The sequence below is a fragment of the Microtus pennsylvanicus genome, chromosome 9 (genome assembly GCF_037038515.1).
Source record: "Microtus pennsylvanicus isolate mMicPen1 chromosome 9, mMicPen1.hap1, whole genome shotgun sequence".
Classification (NCBI taxonomy): Eukaryota; Metazoa; Chordata; class Mammalia; order Rodentia; family Cricetidae; genus Microtus; species Microtus pennsylvanicus.
The window spans coordinates 63,956,390-63,978,664 of record NC_134587.1 but is presented as its reverse complement, the minus strand read 5'-3'; the positions used below and the strand labels follow the sequence as shown (position 1 = coordinate 63,978,664).

Genomic DNA, 22,275 nt, shown 5'->3' with positions numbered 1-22,275 from the left:
CAGTGGGCAGTTGTGGTCTTACATTCAGACCACAGGTATATGGAGCAGACTGGCTCCTCCTCCTCCTCCTCCTCCTCCTCCTCCTCCTCCTCCTCCTCCTTCTTCTTCTCTCTCTCTCTCTCTCTCTCTCTCTCTCTCTCTCTCTCTCTCTCTCTGACACACACACACACACAAACTCTGGAGGTCAATGTGTGATTGAAAGAAAATGAATAAGTTCCCATGTGCATTTCAGTTTATATAGGATGTGAAAAGTATACATTAAAATTTTTACAGAATGGGTGTCTACAATGAATGGAATAGCTTTGAGAGCAATAGATGTTTGTGCTCTCCCTTCCTCTTGAACTGCCAGTTTAAATATACCCTGTATGATAACCCAGGCATGTCTCAAACAAGAACACTTGTTGGTGATTATTACCGGCCATCTCCTTCAGTTCTATGTCTCATTGTGCTTCATTCATATGAACTCCAGGTTCAATCAGTCACATGTCTACCTAGTCCGTTATGTCCCGGTTGTTCTTGATGGCTCTGTTCATACCTTTTCACACGTGTAGTAGCATTCAACATGGGGTGACATTTCCTGCCGCTTTTTAAATGCTAACCATTGTGAACTATGTCTTTGGGCAATTGCTCAACCAAATTTTATATTAGCGGATACTTATTGGTCAGATATCTACTCTCAAAGGGGGCTTTACACAGCAGATCTTCTTATCATAAAACATTATCCAAATAAAAGTGAATAGAATTCACAAATCAAAGGCTGCCCTGTTTCCGACTTCAAAGTTTATGAGATAATTAAATCAGAACTTCCACAGGTTCTGACTTAGGAATACTGAGACACTGTTTTCATCTTTCCCCTCTGTAAGATTGGGAACCAGACACAGAAATGAGGTAGCAGAGCTACACCTGGCAGCCAAGGGAGCCTTCATGCCTGTGGACTTCCTTTATTCCACAAAAGCTAAAGTGAGCCAGAATACACTATAGATGAGTCACTACTACAAATGCCTAATGCTGGAGAGAGGAAGGTGCGCATTATCACACTCTGAAAAGCAGAGACAAGCGTTCCAGAGAGGAGCAGACCAAATGCCACTGCATTCCAAGCAGAGGCCTGGGCATCTCAGCATGATGCTGCCACAGCTCTCTTTAGTCTGCTGATGGCTTTCAATACAGGGAGTTGTTCCAGGACCCACTGAGTTTTATCTCCCGCCAGAAGGGTTTCTCTACCTTCTAGCATGGAAGCCGTCTCTACATGGTCAAATAGAGTATGCACTGCAGATTCCAGTTCTGACTGTGGGCTCCTGACTTCGCAGCTCTGGATTGCTCTTCTCGGACCCCAAAGCCCAGGAACCAGCCTCAGACACTGTCCTGATGCAGGGGCATCACAGCCTCACTTACTGCATCACTGGCTCAGCGGGCATCACAGGATGATAATTCTTCAGAGACAAATTGATCTCCCTCCTGTGGTTTGGGCACCAGGATGCTGGGAAGGACAGTCCCATAGTCATGTGACAACACCCATTACCTTTGGTATTGGGACAATAAATAAATTTTATTCCTGACTTATGAGTCATCTTTGCTACTTCATATAATACCTTCTCAGTACTTTGCAAGGAATCCAACTCTGCCATTCAAAGCTCATCCTCTGGAGCTTTCTGGAGCCCTCATTCAAGCCTCTATGACCCTATCATTCATTCATTTTGTGTGCCTAGTATCATTCTCAAGAAGTATCCTGCCCCACCTGTACCACAGCTTTAATGGCATGTGGGGGCCTGTGAGGGCTTGTGACAGCCTATGGGGGCATGTGGGGACCTGAGGGAAGCTTGTGGGGGCTTATGAGGGCCTTTGGGGGCCTATGGCAGCCTGTGGAGGCCTGTGGGGGCCTGTGGAGACCTATGGTGTCTGAATCTAGAGAACTGTTTCCATCAGTGGCTGTTTTGAGAGGGGAACCAGTTTGGTGATAATCTCAGTCCAGACTCTCCTTCAAAATAGACTGGCATTTTTACTAACTGAACCTCTGACGGGTCCTCAAAGCACTCTTCAATCGTCTTCATGTGAAGTCTGAGCTTCCCCGTTGGTTTCATGCAGGCACTTTTTCTGCACCCTCTTGAACTTCAGCTTTAAACTCACTCATACCCCTTTCCACCAAATTGAACAGGTTCTCAGACTTTTCTGTTCCACTCACTGCTCTGTCTTATTTGAAACTTGTCCAAGAGCAGAGAGCGGTAACCGTTCAACAACCCGAATGCTGCAATACCTTGAAATAATTTTTGTAACATGAATTATTATGCTACTTTATAATTCAGTCTCAGTTTCTGAGAACATGCAGAATACAGCCAAATTGTCTAATATAACAGAACACAAATGGCCTCTAAGCCAGTTCCTGGCAGAACCCCTCTTCCCTTAGCCCTCATATGCCCCATGCCTAGAAACAATATAAGCCTGTCTTCTACTCTATCTGCACGGTGGCATTATGAACTAGCATTTCAATGGCGGCTGAGCTCTCTTTTTCCGTAATTGAGGATTTCTCTAATCTAGAGCTCCAAATGTTTCTACATTAATCCCTAAACCAGCACCCAAGCCCTATAGCACACATTCTCAGCGTTATATCAAGAAGTTCCCCGTCCTCAGCACCAATGTTCTGTGTTTCTTTCTTTCCCAATAGAATATAACTGATTGAAACCATGTAGGAGGGGGATGGCTACAGGAGCAATGTGTATAAGGGAGCAAGGAGGGCTATATAAGAGCAACATATAGAAGAAGGGAAAGAGGGAGGGAGGGCTTATTTGTCTCATTGTAGAGATACATTCTACCATGTCGGCAATAATATGAAGGAAGGAGCATGAGGCAGGTCACACTGTCCCTGTCCTTAGGAAGCGTGATCTAGAGATGGCTTGTGTGTCTATACCATTGCACCATTCTTACTAACCTGTGAATGTGTTCCATTTTCTTCATATAGCAACTTTTACAAATATGGACTGGAAATATCTTCCTTTTCTGGATATCTTTTCCAGTCATTTTTATGATGGTTAGTTTTTGTACTTCATATTATACAATGCATAGACTTATGGAGATTTATTTTTACATTGTTGCCTTTTGGAAACATTATTATTTGATGTGTAGGCCTCCAATTAATCTGGGATTGAGCTTGTATATCTTGTGGAACTGGAGTCATTGTTCATTTTTCCCAGTTGGACATCTAGTTGACAATCCCATCTTCTTACCAGCTCTGACAAGTCCATCCTGTTGCCAGTGCAAAGCATTGACTTTATTTTAAGTCTAGAATTTATAATGGGGAGGGTGTTGAGATTTTTTCCTGCTGTTATGCTGGCACCTTGTCTTAACTGCGATCAATCAAATCCCATTTTAACGACTGCAATATTCCAATCATACATAATAATGCAGAGTACATGGTCTCCAGGTTTCTTTCCCAAGATCGCCCTGGATAGTCTTAGCTTGCACCACTAAACTACAGTCCATTTTTGGAATGAATGGGGACTTTGAAAACCTCTCAGTTGATTACAAAGTACAGCAGGGATGATCGTCTCTCTGTTGAGAACTCTTGAGTTGTTCTTGAAGTTTCTGACAGAGCCCGTGGAAAGGTCTGTCTACTGATCAAACACAGCTCACCCTGCAAAATGCACCATACTAATTGGTACCCTGAAGGCAGACTGAATGTTTTTTCCTAGGAAATCTTTATGTCTGGTAACCTGGTGCAACATGATGGGTGTCTAATGGTGACTACGTTCCTGCTGACATTTTCTGTTAAATTTCTTTCTTTTTTCTTTTCTCCAATTTATAATCAAGTCTTCACTTTTTCTGATTTACCATGAAGTAAGAATTGCCAGATAAACCAGAAAAGCTGTTTCCTTTAAAGCCATTTCAAATCCCCACAGTTTTAATATCCACTTGTTACAGTTTTATTGTTAGATTTAAATTTAGTGGAAAATGGGCTTCTTATTAGTTCTTTGGTTTTAAACTCATAAATCCCTTTCATTAAATCTTTTCTTTTTAAGATTGAGCAAACTCCTACAATCATTTGATAATATTACCATGAAAGATTTGAGCTCACTGAGACCTACTATGGTGATTTGTAAGTCTACAATGTAGTTGGAAATAATTCACTGTTTGCAGTACAACAAAGAAAGCTGGGATAATACTTGTATTCAAATACTTACACAACATGGAGTAATCAGAGCAACCCAGGTGCCTTGGAAACTTCCACCACAGTCCTTGTATGGAAACATTTAAGGATGCACAACGTGTTGTTGGGAAATGGTCCAATTGAGATGGAAGCAAAGGCTGCAAAGAATCTAGAAATCATCCCCATGGCTGTCTCCAAACCAATTAGATGCTGAAATTAATTAAAAAGGAGTATTTTATATCCTTCTACACTGGGACCCAGATCAGAGGACCAGAGAGAGAAGTTGGCCTTGCCACACACTGGTGGCCACCCTTTTCCACTGATTCATCTGACTTTTAGGTTTTTTAATTGGGTGGATTTTTCAAGGTAAATGGGCAGAGGAAAAACTACAATCATATGAGGACTAGGGAAGTTTTCACTGAAGGCATGTGAAGGTGAAGCCGCGATGTAGGGGGAGACATGGAGGGAGGATCTCAACAGGAGATCTCTGAGCCAAGATGAGGAAGAAATGACCAGAGCAGCAGGGAGAGATATTAGGTTGGGAATGGAAAGAAAGGTACTTCTGGATGTCTAATGAGAAAGGGGATCAGAGGGCTGCACATGAAGCTTCTACTAATCTTCCAAGGAAGATCTTTCTAGCAGCTGGGTCCTCAAAGAAAGCCTGACTGCTGTTCATTGAAGTCAGGATTGGTGCATGGAACTAGGTCAGGAATATGAACATATCAAGAGAGTCCCTGAGGTAGAAACAGCAACATGTACAAACCCATACAAACACTACTGGGAAACAGAGGCAAAGGGCAAACAGTCCTTCAGTGCCTCTCCTGTTCTTACCCCTCTTCCTAGTCTTGTTTAGGGGGAAGTGCATGACACCAAACATTTTCTCATCATCAAATCTCTTTTGAGTGACATTGTCATCTCTGTCTTCCCTGGGAGGGATATTGAAAGCAGGATTTATGAAACATAGGATGGTGTCTGATCTACCTGGGGAGGTATGGGTGGGTGTTCTCTGCACCACTACATTTCCAAAGATGTTCTTTAGTAACTCTACCACTCGGATAAGGTATGTTCCTTCCTCCATGCAGGATGTCCACCTCTATAAGGAGTATACTATTGGTGGGGAATATCCTGGTGTTTATTCCTGTGCTTTGCCACTATTTTCATCCTACAAGCTTGGTTCATGCCCTCTATTTTCAAGCATATAAATTCTACAGTCTTGCATCCTTCTCTTTAAAACACTTTTGTTAACACAGAACAGGCTCATGTCCATTCTGGCAAGGTTAACCATGGTGCTTCCTAACCCTGCTACCACATACCAAAGTCATTTAGCTGTTTGGAACCTGAGTGCATTACAGTAACATTAAGAATGTTGGTTTTATCTGTACTCAAAGTCTTTGTCTATCTAATCCCTTTGATGGATAAAGGGATTTCAGCATTCTATTCAGATCATTGGTAGAAAATGTGTTCCTCTGTAGTCCAAAATTGAAGCTGAATATCTGGTGTGAGTTCCCAAATGTGGTTTCTATAATTCTCTTCCAATTCATCTTCTTTTATTCTTATGTTATCCTTGACCTGTGATAAAAATTAGTGTTTAATATACATCTAGAAAGCACCATAATATATCATTCAAGTTTTGTGAGAATGACAGGGATATTCTTACAACTATAGGTTCATGATTAATAGCATGCTAACACACTACTTTTTTTCCCCTACCTACACAGGTCAGAACTGTGGTGGCCTGGTCCAGGGACCCAATGGCACCATTGAGAGCCCCGGCTTTCCTCATGGTTATCCTAACTATGCCAACTGCACCTGGATCATTATCACCGGGGAGCGCAACAGGATACAGCTGTCCTTCCACACCTTCGCCCTCGAGGAGGATTTCGACATCTTATCGGTGTACGACGGGCAACCTCAACAAGGGAACTTGAAAGTGAGGTAAAGTGCTAAGTTTTTCTGTCATAGAGACTGCCATGATTGGTTACTATAGTCGGAAAGATATTTATAATTATGGCTATGCTTATTTACCAAAAATACAACCTACTATAAGGAAACACTGAAGACTATGTCTATGTCACATGGTGAGCATGTATTCCTAGTGGGTAAACTTGTTATTGAATACAGTTTTCAAATTGCCCATGATCTGCTCAGCAATATTGTCAAGGTAATGTAGAATGAAAAGAGAAATCAAAAAAAGGAAAGGTAAGGCTAAACTGAGACAGCAAGAAAGCAGCCTCTCCCCTGGGAGAGGGCAGGGTCATTGAGGACTCTCAGCAGTATTGAATTCTGGGAAATCTTGGTTGAGACAATCCTCATTTTTATTTATTACATTGTTTATTTTTCATGTGTGATCTCTACCACAAGGAAACATATTTACTGGTACGATTTTTGTATTATATTTTCCATTAGTCAAAAAATAGCATACAATCAATTTTCATTTGGCAAAGGAAAGATGATATCCCTATGGAAAACAGTCAGATTGCTGCTAACTTTGCTTAGAAAGTATCTATTGCATACTTTTTATTGCTGTGCTGTGGTAAAACCCAGGATCTCTTATATACTAGGTAAGGACTCTGCTTCCAAGCTATGCTTTCAGCCCCCGCCAACAGAGTAATATACATACTTAAGACTAACAAATCTGTTATCCTCCTAGTTTCATGTTCTCCAGTAATTGGACTGTGTTCACTACCTGGGGTTTTATAACATGACTGACAGTAAGCAGAAAGATTGAGGCTGCTGATGTAAATGAGATAGTATTGATATCACAGCCAGCAGAGGCACCTATCCACCTTAGACAACTTATCCGTATCTTTGTGGAATCCAAGCAGGTCTCATTGAAAATTTTCTGTGTAGCCAGTAGAGAGATTTATATTTTACATTTAACATGTTTAGCACAATTACTTTGGAATATTCTTTGTATGGTGTTCTCAGGCACGGTATGTCTTCTACTTTTTATGAGCAATTGGAGATATCAGTTCTCTGCCTTTAAAAACATTTTTTTAAAATTTTGTCCTAGACACTACAGTGGCTGTACCCATTTTTTAATGGGTTAGGTGAACTTTCTTTCTCTTCCTTAGAATGCATGGTCCTGTCACTGGGAGGTGGGCACAGTATCTGCGTGCACAGCCCTAATTCACTGGATGTGAAATGTCCTGACGTCCATTCTTCACTCTTCAGTGCTAGCCGCTCACTTGTCTATAAGCTGCACATGTTGCACTTTAGTGTGTTGGAAGAGCAGAGATAGAGCTTGATAGCAGGGTCACTTAGGAGAAGAGGAATTGGAGGCTGACGTTCATTGAAATATCAGCACACAGAGCTGTGAGAAAATGATTTCCTTCTATTTCCATTAAAATGCTTATTCGATATTACTCAGATATATTTCTATTTTCCTTCTCTTAATATCTTTCTATATTTCCTTTATATATTTGAAATCTGTTCCATGTGTTAATTTTATTGATACCTGTTTCACAGTTTCCAACAATTTGTTATCCTCTTAGGTTCTTGCAGTGATATTGATATCATTTTATGTTAATAAAGTCTAGAATAGTTTTCTTGCTCTACTCACTGTAGTAACAGGATTGATAATGGGAATACTGATATTTAATTAATTAGGCTTCTTGCATTTTACAATGAGACTCCATGAAGTGGTACACAATTAGATGTCTAAGCTCGGGACCTGCGTAATTATCGATGGGGTCACATGCAATGTTGCCATAGTCCTTCCTCTCAGGGGCATTTTCAGTGGGGCTCGGGGTGAGGGAAAGAAGGAGACTATGCCCTGCAGTGACTCAGCGTCTTAATGTTGCACTGGAGTCCGAGCTGCCCCGCGGTCATACTTGCACCTGAGCATGCTCTGAAAGCTACATGCTGCTTCGGTCTTAAGACTTCATAGCTTATTTCTTCCTTCCATTCCACACCTAGAGGCCTTTGTGCATCCCCTTTGAAGATTCCTCTAGGTCTCAAAACATAAACTGGCCAAATACGTTAAAGGCCATCGTCCTCTGGTGCTGTTCATTGTTATCCACATGCCTGTTACCCATATGGAATGGGACCATGAGCGTCTCAGAGAAAACAAGGGAGAGAGGGCTTCTCTTTCATTATTCAGTCACAGTTGATGGGCAAGATGGTTACAAAGAGTACCAAATTATTATTAGTTGACGGGGGGGATACCTGGAACCAATACTACTCTTTCTCCTTTGTACCACGTGTTTATGTCTCAAAGACAATTAGCCACTAGCACTTAAAGCTGTACAAAGACCATTTGCATTTGCTCCAAATATGCACTAACTAAAACCTAACAGTTGTTTTCTTTGTTCTAAAGAACAAAGGAAGCTTCTTTTCTTTGTTTATAACACCGACATTTTTCTGGATAAACTTTAGGTATATATTTTTTTCTCCAATGTAGAAAATGCAGGTTTTCAGCTTAGAGTTATCGGTTGCCCTGTAATTGGAATAAAACTCAAGAATACATATTTTACTACATTTAAAAAGTATCACAAAATCTCTTTAAAGTGTTAGGGCCACCAGGATGCCTCTGTGAGTAAAGATGCTTGCTGCTAAACCTGGTGGCCTGAGTTCAGTCTCTGGAACCCTCATGGTAGAAGGCAAGAACAGATTCCCACAAACTGACCTCTGACTTCCACAGGTTTGTGGGCTTAGCACAGTTTTCTCCCTTTCCAAGGGCAACACAAAATCCCTCAGAACAGCCAGATGACCTTGGAAGACTTTTTCCTGTGCTGAGTTGTGTCAGTCTCTAAATGGCTTGGAAGTCCTTGTAGGGTGATTCTGATCCAGTGTTTGGTTAGGGGAACTCATTCGGGTCTCTGTTGAGGTAAAGCAAAGTGAAGTAAGTGGCCATTTTTTTTTGTGGGCCCAGGACACTGGCACCCATGGGAATTGGCACCTAGAATGGGCTCTCTGACTTTGAAGAAGTACTGATTTGTCCCAAATCTGAAAACAATTGAAGTTTGTTGTTGATTTTCAAACATAATTTCATAGTAATATAGTTAGCATTCAGGCATGCTGCTGGCCTGACATTATGGACCTATGTCACCAACCACAGCCACTCCCTATGAATGTGCTTGCTAGCATTCCAGACATTATACTACCCTGCAACACCAGGGTCCTCAGCTATAACCAATAAGAACATTCCCTGTGCACAAATGTTGTCAGCATTCAGCAGATACCTGGCCAGTCCAGGGTCCTAGACTGCTACATCACTAAGTACTCTGTGTCCATGAATTGTTACTGAGTAGTCTTTGTGAGCATGTGCTAAGCCCTCTTTAACTGCTAGCTCTTCTAGCTAGCAAGTTCCTCTTTCTTGACACTCTTCCAAAGAAGCAGGCAGGCCTTTGTGCCTTTCCACTTGTCCCTTTCCCCATTCCCGTTCCCTAATGAGACCTTTCATGTGAGCTTTGTCACACAGTGTCTCTCACACACAATTTTTAAATTATAACATTGGTGCTGTGTTTCTCCTTGCCAGTTTTAAATTATAACAAATATTAGGAGTTGGATAGACATTCATCAGAAGCTCTGAAGAAAAACTGGACTTTAAAATAGGAGAGAATGAAGTAGTCATTGTTTTATGAGACCAAGGGAAACAGTCACAGTATTTAAACTCATCTGCCCTCTCTACCTCATGGAAGATTAACCCTGATTTTTCTGCAATGATTATAATAATGAGAGAGGAAAATGAGTGTTGGAACATTAGGATTAGAAAATCTTGAATTCACATTGTTAAAACATTAAGTTTTTCTAATTATTCAAACCTGGGATGGCATGGCCGAGTACATTAATCACTGAGAATCCTGCTAGTTCTGACTGTACAGATGATAACATGAGAGGGTGGAGGCTCAAGGGCCTGGAAAGTGTTCAACTACACAATGAGGACATTAGCTTAGTGATACAGCTTGGCGGAACTTCTGACTTCATGCCCTATTGTCATTACGAGATCTTGAAGGAGCAATCTGTAAACCAACAGTCAGATAAAAATCAAAGTATCACACTCTTTTTAGCTAGACTGGTGGCTGATGCCTTGATTAACGTTTGGGTAGCCTTGATTTGAGCTGTTGTGGATGCTGCTGGAAGATGCTGGCCTCAGTCTAACCCCAGATGTAGACCCTGACACCTGTCACTCTTGGCCAGCCACAAGGTCAGGAACTGAAGGGGATGATCTGCATGTCAGGAGATTACAGGGTGAAGCAGCCCAGAATGACAGGCCTCGGAACCCCTGGAGGTAACAGCTGCAGAGCTCCTGACAGCCAAGCTATCTCTCAACTCCAACCCCCCCAGCCTGCAGCTCACAGTCACCTAATCATTGCTGGGAGCTGGGAACGAAACTCAGTTGGCAGAGTGTTCCCTAGTGGTATATGATTCTTCTGTGCAGTCCCCAGAATCACATGAATCTGGGAATGATGGCTTATTCGACTGCTTGGGATAGGACAAAGACAACTGTGCCAAAGATGTATGAAATTCTGGATTAGACATATATATTTATAATATTTTTGCCATCTTTCCACCCAGTAATTTTAAGATATAGTAAGTTGAATTCTAACTGAATATATGTGTATATATATATATATATATATATATACACATATATTCAATTTTTTTCTTGAAGTAGTATCTCATTATGCAGCCCAGGTGCATCCCTCCTTCTCTTCCCATGCTTTCCTTCTCTGCTCCCTTCATTTTTCCCTCTTTATTTCCTTTTCTACACATGCCCCACAAGGTATATGGTAAAGTCTAACACAGTTCTGGTCATCATAGTTTGGTGGAGGAGTTTACTGGAATCTGGCAGGAAGAAATCAGCAGCACAGTGTGTAGGACCATCCTCCCAGGGCACAGAATTACCTGCCATAAATTGTCAAAAATATTGAGTGACAGCTGTGAATGACAGGACTGTCACTGCTTGCTCTGTGCCTGTCAGTCTGGAAGCTGAGTGGCTGGCCTGGGGAAGTCTGCCTCTCTTTAACCCTTGTTTTCTCCTTTCTTCTGCTCTACCTACTTATTCTCTCTGCCCACAACCACTGCCCATCCCTCTCCTGCCTAGCTATTGGTCATTCAGCATTTTATTAGACCAATCAGGTGGCTTAAGGCAGCAAGGTGGAATAACAACACATCTTTACATAATGAAACAAATGCAGCATAAACAGAAATAACACAGCTTTGCCTAGATAAAGTAATATTTCACAACAGGCTGTCCACAGCTTCGGGCATAATGAAAGTTCTTCAAGAAGTGCTTTTAAATTCCCTTTCAAAAGGCAGTAAAATTATCATATTTTTAGTTTTTGGTTTCTGGGAAAAAAGGAAGAGAAAGTGTCAAAAAGTCAGAATGGCATTAATTGACTTTTATTCTTCAAGGTAGGGGATCTGTAAAAATAGTTTGTTAAAATAGCTTACTGGGAAACTATCCATATTAATAAGCTATAAGAGCTATAAATTGATTTCCTGGATTTTGAAGGAGTTTTATATGGATGGCCATATTTCTAGTTGAAAGATTGATTTTATTTTCTAAGATTAATCTTTTGCCTCCCCTCATTTTGAACATTGATTGACAAAGTCAATTTCTACCTTTTCCCATGTAGCTGAGGCTGAGAATACTGTAAGCATGGGGAATTTTCAATTTTCATTGAATAATTAAAAAATAGGTTTAAAAAACAAAACAAAAACCTATTTTTTAATTATTTTTGTTTTGTTTTTTTGAATTTTCGAGACAGGGTTTCTCTGTAAGTTTTGGTTCCTGTCCTGGAACTAGCTCTTGCAGACCAGGCTGGCCTCAAAACCACAGAGATCCGCCTGCCTCTGCCTCCGGAGTGTTGGGATTAAAGATGTGCACCACCACTGCCTGGCTCAGAAAATAGTTTTAAAGAAATACATGCTGTACACAAAGATTATTATTTGTCCACTCTTAAGTCATACATTTTTTAAATTTAAAATATGAAACAATTCTGGTTTTCCCATAAAAACATACCTGCCCTTCCCTTTATACAGAGATATGCTACACTCTGTATTTGAATATACTAAAATAACAAGGGAAGAAGATGCCTAGCTCAGTTTCCCTCTAGCTATGTCTCTCCTGGCTTAATTCAGAGCATCTGAAAGAATAGCATGCTCTCAGAAACGTACCCTTGGCTAGGGTAATAGAGTTGAGCCAATGAGACCTTCAGGATTTCTCTGAGGCTGCATTGGTCTGAAGAGTGCACCTGGGTGTGACGAAGGGCCTCCCTTGAGAGAATTTCCTCAGTTCTAACCCTGCCTGCCTTCTCTCCTCTGCCATGTCTAGGTGCTTGACTTCCTTGGCTCTGTGCCCTTAGTTTGTTCCTGTTGACCTTTCTTCACCATTGTGCTGGTGCAAAGAAGCATTTTTATATATTTTATTAATAACCTTTTTTTCACTCCAAATCTCCAACTCCAAAGACTATAGAGAACACAGGTATGCAACCATGTTTGACTAACATGTAACTCCATACATTATGTAGCCAACATCTGTAATTCTTTTACAAGTCAGTGAGATATATGTATGTATGTATTAATACATATAATGTACATATATATATATACACAATACAATATATACACAAACATTTATAATACATGTATATGCAATTATATGACTTCCTCTAGTACATGTTTAGTATGAAAGAGTGACTCAGAGGGTAAAATGAAAAAAAAAGAGATGAATAGTAAGAAGAGAGTAGAATTATAGACATCAGTGACTTCATAAAATTCTTTAATGCAACCTCCTAAAGGTTGAGGCTTGCTGAATCTTAACTTCAACCAATAGACTCTCCTCTGACCACAACAATGCTTCCTACAGGTTCCTGATAAAACTGTTAACAATTCTGAAAACACATGAAATGGCTTCTTGATTTCATTATGCAGGTAATAATTTTGAAAATTTAGTTGGCAAATTAATCTTTGAGTTGCAATCCTTACATTTTAAAATTGTAATTAGTAAAAAATTGAAAAGTATATGTTACAAATTTTTTAATACAACCATGAAACATTAACACCATTACCCTGATACTTCTCTCACTAACAGAATCTCCTTATGTACCATATAGCCCACCTGTTTTTCTTTATTTTCTTTCAAGGCAATGGATGCATTACTGATCTTTATAGATTGAATAGTATGGTTTAGAATTATTATAAATCATTTCACATGTCAAACATAGAAGTACAATTTTTGTAATCCATCATTATGGAGGCCCAGGCAGGAAAAGTAGAGTTTGGAACCAATCTGAGCTATATGGTAACATCCTATCAAAAAAAAGGAATGGAGAGAAGATGGAAGGAAGGGAGGAAGAGTGAAAGGAAAGAAAGAAGTGAGGAAGAGAGGAAGGGAGGAAAAGGAGCGGGGAAAGGAGGGGAGAAAAGGGGAGGAGCTAAGAGGAGAAAAAAGAAGAGAAGATGAGAGGAGAAGAGAGGAGAGGAGAGGACAGGAGAACAGAGGAGAGGAGAGGAGAAATAAAAAGAAAAATAAAGCAAAAATGAATGCATGTTCAGCTATGCAAATAAAAGCTGAAATTACACATTAATCCCTTTATTTCTTCCACTGGCAGTTTTCACTTGGCTTTGTCTTTGCTTTTTTTATCCTCATAAGGCTAGGTCACATTTGTTTTATGCTTAGTGAACACTTGATTTAATTTTTTCTACTTGGTTTCATCCACCAAAAATGGCATTCCTATGGTCATTTGTATTCGGGGCTTATACTGGCTACTTCTTATTAACACGTATTAATTGTTCAGCACATTGGGTTTCCTTATAATCTTTCCAACGTGCATGTAATGTGTTATCGCTTCACACAAACCTACACTGTTTAAGTCATCCTTGGCGACGATTCATATCTAATCATGGGATATATAAAATAGAAAGATCAGTAACTGGCCTGATTCCCAAGGGCTTGTACCATTCTTCATCCCACTTGTAGTGAGGAAGCCAAAATACTTAGTCATTGAATGTATGCTATGCCCAGTCTCCAGAATTTTAGACAGTTCAGAGTGGAGTGTTCTTTTCCTGTGGTTTTAATTTACACAGCCATGATAGGTAACAGTGTTAAATCTTTCTCTACACTATTGGCCAGGTTATTATTTGCAGCAAAGTATTTTTATCTTCTCTTCAATTTTGGGTTTCTGAATAATTTCCAAATATTCAGAATACCAGTTATTTGACTGAATTATTTTAATAATATCAAAGTCCAATTTCCCGGTTGTTTTCATATGTGGTTCATAATTTCAAATGCTCTATAATTTAAGTATTTATGTTAACTGTGTATCCTGTGACCTTTATAAATTCAATTAATTCTAGCAAGCAGTTCTTTGCAAGGTAGCTGTGAGTGATTTTGAACAGAGTCACAGTATTCACACAGAAGCATTCTTTTTTCCTTCTATGTATTGCCTACTTGGTGCTTTTGCCATGACACTGCATGATCGTATTGCCATGTGTTCTGCTACACAGAGAAGGTAAAGTTGATCATCTCCCCTTGCTACCATCACCATGGGGAAGAGTGAAGATCATACCTTGAGCTATGATTTCATCACCTTCAATATAGCACTGGTCCTTTCCCCAGCCAGATAAGGCAGCCATGGTTCCCTGTCCATCTCTCGGTGTCCCCATGGTAATGCTCCCCAGAGAGGACTCAGTGCTGACACAAAGCACTGAGGAGTTGTTCTTCCTGCTCCTGTGTCCCGCAGATCAGGCTGAACACCAGTGACAGTGGCAGGAGCTCATCAGAAAGATTCTCAGACTCTAGCTGGCAGCTCCCTGAGTGACAGCTTTGACATGCAGAGTCCCTCGGGACATTCTGCTCTCTGCTTAGCATTAAATGATCGTTCCATAACAGAACCTGACTTAGCAACACTGAAGCTCTGGGTTTGACTTCCCTGGACTCTTGTTGAAAAGTTCCTGACTATATCTGCTCGCTTTGTCTATGATTTCCTGGCCATGAGACCTCTTCCCACCCTTCTTGCTGTTGATCCTCTCCTCATTAATTATTTTATAGTCACTTCCTACTGATGAATTTCTCCTCATTTTTGTACTGGAATTTGACATATATTTCCTTAGAAATTCCATGATATCCTTTATTTATTTGAGAGCACCAAATAAATGTGGTGCTGGAAATTTCACTGAGAGCAAATTATTAATGCTGTCAAAAGCTCTTTATGTATCATTTTAAATCTATATGTTTTCTTCCTTTTTCCTAATATTAACTTTATTCTATAGATTGTTTATTTGGTCATAGGTCTTACTTTTTAAGGTGTAGTTAGATGTCATGTGTTGTAGTTTATGAAGAATTCTTGTGTCTACCATTGGTAAAATTCAACACACAAAGGCCTCTGTCTGGAGTTGCATTTTGGGAACTATGAGAAAGTAAATTTAGTGTAATTGCTTGATTTAAGGCTTTTATGACTTTTAGTTTCTTTTTGTGTCAGTTTTGGAAAATAATATTTTGCAGGACACCCATCCACTTAGCATCCATTTGCAAGGATGTTGCTACAGCATCATTTTGACATTATTTTAGGTCCTCTTGGAGGCCTATGGAGTCTGTGTTGGTACTTGGGGAGTTTTTAGGAACAATTGAGACCATCTTTATTTTGTACCAGTGCTGATACGCATCTCTTTTTGAAGCTTCAGACTGACATTTCCTGCATTTTTCTTTCTAGGCAATAGTTTCTAAGTTTTCTTTATTGTTAAGTAACAGACATTGGCTTTGGTATTTTTTTCCAATTGTACATTTTATCTTTCATTCACTTCTTTTCTTAGCTCCATATTTTTCGTGTTTATTTTTTTCTGTCTCTTGCTGTTGGAGTGGGGTGTGTGACTATTCTTTTAGCTTTTTCTTCCTCCATACAGTTTAGGCAGTTAGCTCTGTGTGTTTATGTTCAAATTCTACTGAGTCTGCACACAAGCAATTGTGTAATAATGTGTAGTAATAAATGATATTGACTTCACTTTCTTAGGAGGGTATTTAATTAAAAACAATTATATTCCTTCAATTAATTATTGTGTATCAAATGATGGGGATGTTTTCATTATTATGACATGGATTCCCAAGAGCCTCTTGCTGATTCAAAATAGGAGGGAAACTATTTTATCAGGAAAGCAGTAGTTCCAGACCCTTCATGTAAGTAACATAGTATGTCTGTGCTCTGGAAGGTGGGACAGATTGCATCCAGGCAGCAGTGGGGAAGGCAGCTGCATGTAAGAGCTGTGAGTCACTCCTCTGACTGTCGCTTGCATGAGGAAGAGGCTGTCCCTCTGGGTCCCATGCCATGCTTCCTCCTTTCCAGTAGTCACTATGTGTAGTAGCCACTTTCTGCTGCTGTGGAAATACACCATGAGCAGCAGTGACTTAAGGGAGAAAAATTATTCCGGCTTTCCCTTCCAGTGGTGGAGTTGGCTTGGCAGCAGGTGCAGGAGGCACTCCGATCACATCTCTCCAGACACAGGACATGGAGTGAGAGAAGGAAGTGGGGTGTCTATAAATTCTCCAAGCCTACCCCCGGGGATGTACCTCCTTCTGCAAGGTTCTCTCTTGGGAAGGTCAAATAACCTTCCTGAACAGCGCCACCAGCTGGGGACCAGGTGTTCAAACACATGACCCTGTGGGGGACTTTTCCCATGCACCCCATCCCACCTTGTGAGCCAAGGACTGGATTAATGGTCTCATGGCAATAAAATGTTCACTCAGAAGTGCGCATAGGTTCTGAGGATAAGCATCCATAAACCCTGATGTATTCACTGAATTGAATTCATTTTGCACATGTTTATAGCCTTGTCCTTATGACAATGTTTTCAACGAGCATTAAAATATAAAATTGTTTCTAAAATGAGTAACATAGGTATATAGTTGTTCTCTCACTCTATATCTTCAGTCAATGTGTAGGGAAATTTTGTTTTATTTCATATGAACTACATCCATAATGAAAGAACAGAACGATTCAAATACGGATTTTCTCATTTAGTATTTGACTCTTGTCCCAATTGGGAAAGAATGGCTGAGCAGAGGGGTGAATAGGCAAATCCTTTCTGAAACAGGATTTTATTATTTTAATTTTATCTTGGTATTAGTGAAGTCAGTAAAGTCTCTGCTACAAAAAAAATATGGATTTGTTATTGTGTCTCCTTTTGTGAGGAATTTATTCTAGCCTGCCACGTCTATTCCCCTCCATGTCTTTTGTGTATAATAAGCCATGCATTAAGGTAAGGTAAGATACGTGATCCTGCAATATTTCCTCTGTGCCGTGAGGTTGGAAGTGTATTTGGGAACCCTTAGGATGTATTAAGAGTGTAGAAAGAGAGTGATACTATTTACCTTCAGCTTTGAAACAAAGCCACATTGCCTATCTAGTAGTTCAGCTACAATAATGCTCGCCTGAAATCTAGCCGAGAATTTTAACTCCTTCCCAGGCAGTGCTTCTGGCTTTGCAACTCTTGAAACATCCAAAGCCTTTCAGCCGGGGAGAAGAGGGGTTGATGCTGAGTGTGAGAGACGATCCGGCAGGAAGAACATACATGGACAGTTGCAGAAATGTAGAAATGTGCACTCCCGAGTTGAAGCAAAGCCAGGGTTCCGCTGAGGAAATGCAAGGGGCCTCCCACTTCTGCTTTGCCACTAATGCTCAAGGGAAATATACCCACATTGTAGAATAACACACTCCTTATGGAGAGAGAGAGAGAGAGAGAGAGAGAGAGAGAGAGAGAGAGAGAGAGAGAGAGAGAGAGAGAGAGAGAGAGAAATGATTATCCAGAATGAAAAATGTTGATACAAATGAAACGGTTGAGGAGCACTAGGTATTTCTATGTCACAGCCTGGTCTGAATTTACAGAGGCTTCGGGAAGATGCTCCAAAGCTCCTTAAAAATTTAATTAGAATTACAGTACCTATGATTTCCACAATTAAAAACTAATGAATAAATATTTTTGAAAAATGGAAGTTATCTTGAAGGAACTTATCAGGCAAAAGAAAATGAAAATAAAGGTAGTTTTAACATTTCTTTAGAAAGCATGAATTACTAATATAGAAAGTTAAAACAAATTGCCATTTAAAAGTCAATCAAACATAATAATCAGAAAATGAACAAACTCAAACGTTGTAAACGAATTTGTCCTCATTGCTTTTCATCCTCAATGTAGCAGAAGATAGACAGGAATTCTTGCTGACGCTGTGGAAACATGTCCACGGCTGCCCTCCAATGTTTGATAAATGACGGGTGAACCTAGCTGATCAGGAAATGAGCCTCTTTCTGTCAGTGCACTCTGGAGTTCTGAGATGTCCTGTACACATTCAGTAGAGTTAGATGCTGTATTCTCTGTCTTTATGTTTTCTTTTAATAAACCTAAGCCCTGATCAGTTTTCAAAAGTCATATCCTGTTGGATTGCAAGAAAGAATTTTTTTTTCCTTAGTGTCCTTTGAAATGATGAGTATGAGACATGAGTCGTCTCCAGCAGAAAGTATTTTTGCCCATGAGGTGACAGTGTCCTGGAGGTGCAGCTGTTCAGTGATTGCCAATTCTGCCACCACACTTGACAGGCAGAGTTCTTCAGAAGCAAATGTTAGCAGAACCTCCAGAATGTCACCAAATGCCACTGGTTCCCGGGTTGGCGAGTGCAAAACCTGACAGTCAGGGATAAGGTTACCTTGGTTGCATGAGGGGAGAATAAAACGGGAGGCCATGACTGCTGTAGATAAGCAATCCCATGGATATTATAAAGAGAGGCTGGGAGGCTTGTCAATAATCATAAAGAAAGTAGGCTTGCGGTGGGCACATTGCTGACAAAACTGGGGTTAAAGAGAAGGTTCTGGAAGGGAAGAGGCCATATTTCGGGACACAATTACTCCAGGTCATTAAAACATGTCCAAAGGATTAATGTGAGAGAAAGTAACTTTGGAGCATGTCTGGCCTCTGTCATGAATCTAAACAGAAACACACCTAAACATGTTCTAGTTGCATGGTAAAGATGACCTCAGGAAGAAAGAGTGGCCTCTGAGCATGCTCAGTGTGTCCTAAAGATGACAAAAGGGAGCCTCTGAGCATGCTCAGTGTGCACCAAAGAGTTTCACATATAGAAGAGCAGAAGCTGTTGAGCTGGGTTGGTATAGGGTTTTCACTTAAGAGGAACACTCATGTGAGTGTCCAGTATATACTTGAGGCATGACAAGACTCTTCATGCCGGGAGTCTCATGTGTGGAGCCTGAAGCTGTAAATGAAAAGAAAGTATGATTAGATTATTTGATTTGTAGTTTATTATAATTGGGAGAAACAAGATGGGTTACTTCTGGGAAGGCTTGTAGGATTTCAGCTGAAGGATGAGAACGTTCAAGACTGTTCAGTTGAGATTCTTTTCTCACAAATTGTGGTACAATTTAGTGAGCCAATGGGATGATTCTTCAACTAGGTATATGTTACTCTGTGGTTTTTTGTGTCTATCTGTGTACACCGCATGTGTGTGGTTCCCTGAAGGTCAGAAGAGGCACTAGACCCTCCGTCACTGGAGTCACAGATAGTTGTCAACCACTATGCACACACTGGGAACTGAAACCCAGTCCTCTGCAAGAACATAAGTGTGCTTTACTGCTGACCATCTCCTCAGCCCAAACGGATGATTTCTTAAAATCCAATTATTTAAAAATGTTTGTATCTCGATTATCAATCTTCATTTTTATGTACAAATATGAATGGGTTATGGTTTACCCACTACAGTTACTGTGGAGGGGAACTTATCTGAGAAGGAGACCTGTTAGAAGGCTGTGGCCATTTTAAGTTGACAGAAACAAAATGAAAGCAGGTCTAGTATCACTGTGAAGATGCTTCTACTGAAATGGATTGTCTTCTATCATTATATTCTTGGGCTCTCGGTGTGGTGTCATGGACTTAACGAAGGATTGTGACAGATACCAGCTGCTCACTGACACTGCTTTTAAGAAGGGCTTTGCATGCAGTACTTGATTTGATTTAACTTCCCGAGCTTGTAGAGTGAAGAGTGACTTTGAGGTGGTCCTCAGGCAGTGGATGATGACTGCTTGTGTGATTTGTAATTTCAAATTGAAAATCATCAAACAAGTTATGGGAAACTCCTGTGTCATAAAATTTGACTGCTTGTTTCACAATCTGTTGTTCAAGTGTTTGTCTGTATCCAAGATACAAAGAGAACCGAGTTACTGAGTGTTTGGTGCTTGAGAACCACCCACCTCTTCTGGGTGAAATGTCACGTGAATCCATACCAAAGGATGTGTCTTCAGTGTGTTATGTTCTCTGGTTTATAAACAGTGTGGTGTGTATATGTGTCTGTGTGTGTGTGCTTGCATAGATATATATGTGTGTGTGTATGTATATTAATGTATGTCTTTGTCTGTGTATGTGCATGCATATTTATGTGTATTTGTATAAGTGCCTAAATGTATATATGCATTAGCATGCATGAGTCTGTTTGTGTATTTGTATGCACATGTAGTGTATGTGTGTGTGTCTGTATATGTGCATGCATATATGTGTTATGTGAGTATGTATGTGTGCCTGTGTGAGTCTGTGTATATATGTAAATGCATGTGGTGTGTGTGCATGCATATGTAAGTCTATGTGTATGCAAGTGTGGTGTATGCACATATGTCTATGTGAATGTTTATCTGTCTGTGAGTACTTAGGTGCCTGTTTGGGTGGTTTTGGGTGTATGTGCATGTATGTGTGTGCATTTTTGTGTGTTCGTGGGCACACATTTATTTGCTGTTGTTTCCCTCTTTGTAATGGGAATTCGGCAGTGATAACAGACTTGAAATAGGTAATTGCCTTTTCCTTTTATCGTGCCCCATTTATTTCATGTCAAGGAGTTATGGAGTCACTAATAGATTATATGGGTTTGCGAATCGGAGACAAACAGGAAATCCTTCTTATCTGAAAATAAGTGTGAAATCATTAGAGTCCACCAGCCACAATTTGCAGGTTAAATTGCTTTGTGTTCTAAGTATGATTGTGTTTCAGATAAATCATAGAAAATTAGTAACACATTCTGTAGTTATCGGTTTCCTTGTAAGAGTAAAAGGCTCAATTTTGGCTTATTTTTCATATGATTTATGTATTTTAAATTGTATGCAAACTATTGGGTTTGGTGAGAAACTTGTAGGTGAGAAGCTCTTCAGTCCAACTGAGTGCTTTGAGGACAGGTTTGCCCAAAGAACTATCAAGAGTATGCGTGATTGTGTATCTGTACCCATAGCCAGCTCAGCTTCTCATAGTGGTCACAGTATTTTTGTGTATTCTTTCTCTAGGCTTTAATGGCTTTCCTTGTGCCATCCTTTCGCAGGGCTCAGGCTATAACACTACCATTGTTGAAATTGGGTTATTGAGTGAGGCTCAAAGAAAAAGCTGTTGCTGCTGGCTCACTGATACACTAGGCAATATGACCAGTTCCATATCTGTAGACTTCTTTTTCCCCAATGTTGCCTTCTAAGGGTCAGAACATCACCCCAGAGAGGATTTTCTGCAGGTCTGGGCCATGCTGACATTCTGTTTAGTGGTGTGCATCCCTTGTGATGCCACAACTAGTCTTTGCCCCATATGCTAATAGTGCAGCATCCTTCCTGGCCTTGGGTAGCACGTTGTTTTCCTAAATAGCCCCTCTCAATGGCATATATTTCCTTTACAAAACCATCACTCTCACGTGTGTTGCTCTTAATGTCCCTCTGTTAGCGCTCATCCCGGTTTACCAGGAAACTTTTGGACTCTATACTCTATTGGTTATTAATGATTCATGGTAATTTTACATACAGTGCTTTTAGGATCTGTCTTTGCCTTGTTTTACTAAGGACTCCTGGCAGTTTAAGTCTGGAATGCAAAAGAAACACTGCTCGGTGCTGAGTTATGAGCAGAGATGCAGGTGACTGAAGGGGGTTTTATTGCACTGGCCAGGACTTTGCCTTCCAAATGACATCAGTATTGGACCATTTTCTTAATAAATCTAATTTTTTATGTGGCCCCAAAGTGGGGAGTGAGTGGGAGCAGTCAGCTGGGGAACCAAATTGGCATTCAGTTATCTAATTTTTTTCACTTGTGAGTGATTTACTGAGGCCATTTGACAGAAAACTGGCTTTGGTTGCATATAAGTCATTAAAGGGATGTCAGGAATGGCTTGCTGAAGTCAC

At 40.3% G+C, this 22,275-nt stretch overlaps 1 protein-coding gene across 2 annotated transcripts in view; it reads left to right on the top strand.

Moving 5' to 3' along the window:
- Csmd1 (CUB and Sushi multiple domains 1) overlaps positions 1-22,275 on the top strand; it is a 1,402,422-nt gene that overhangs the window by 264,634 nt on the left and 1,115,513 nt on the right. For both annotated transcript variants that reach the window (XM_075986282.1, XM_075986281.1), the window contains exon 2: positions 5,857-6,073. In XM_075986282.1, the coding sequence (XP_075842397.1) occupies positions 5,857-6,073 (217 nt within the window). The remainder of the gene's footprint in view (positions 1-5,856; positions 6,074-22,275) is intronic.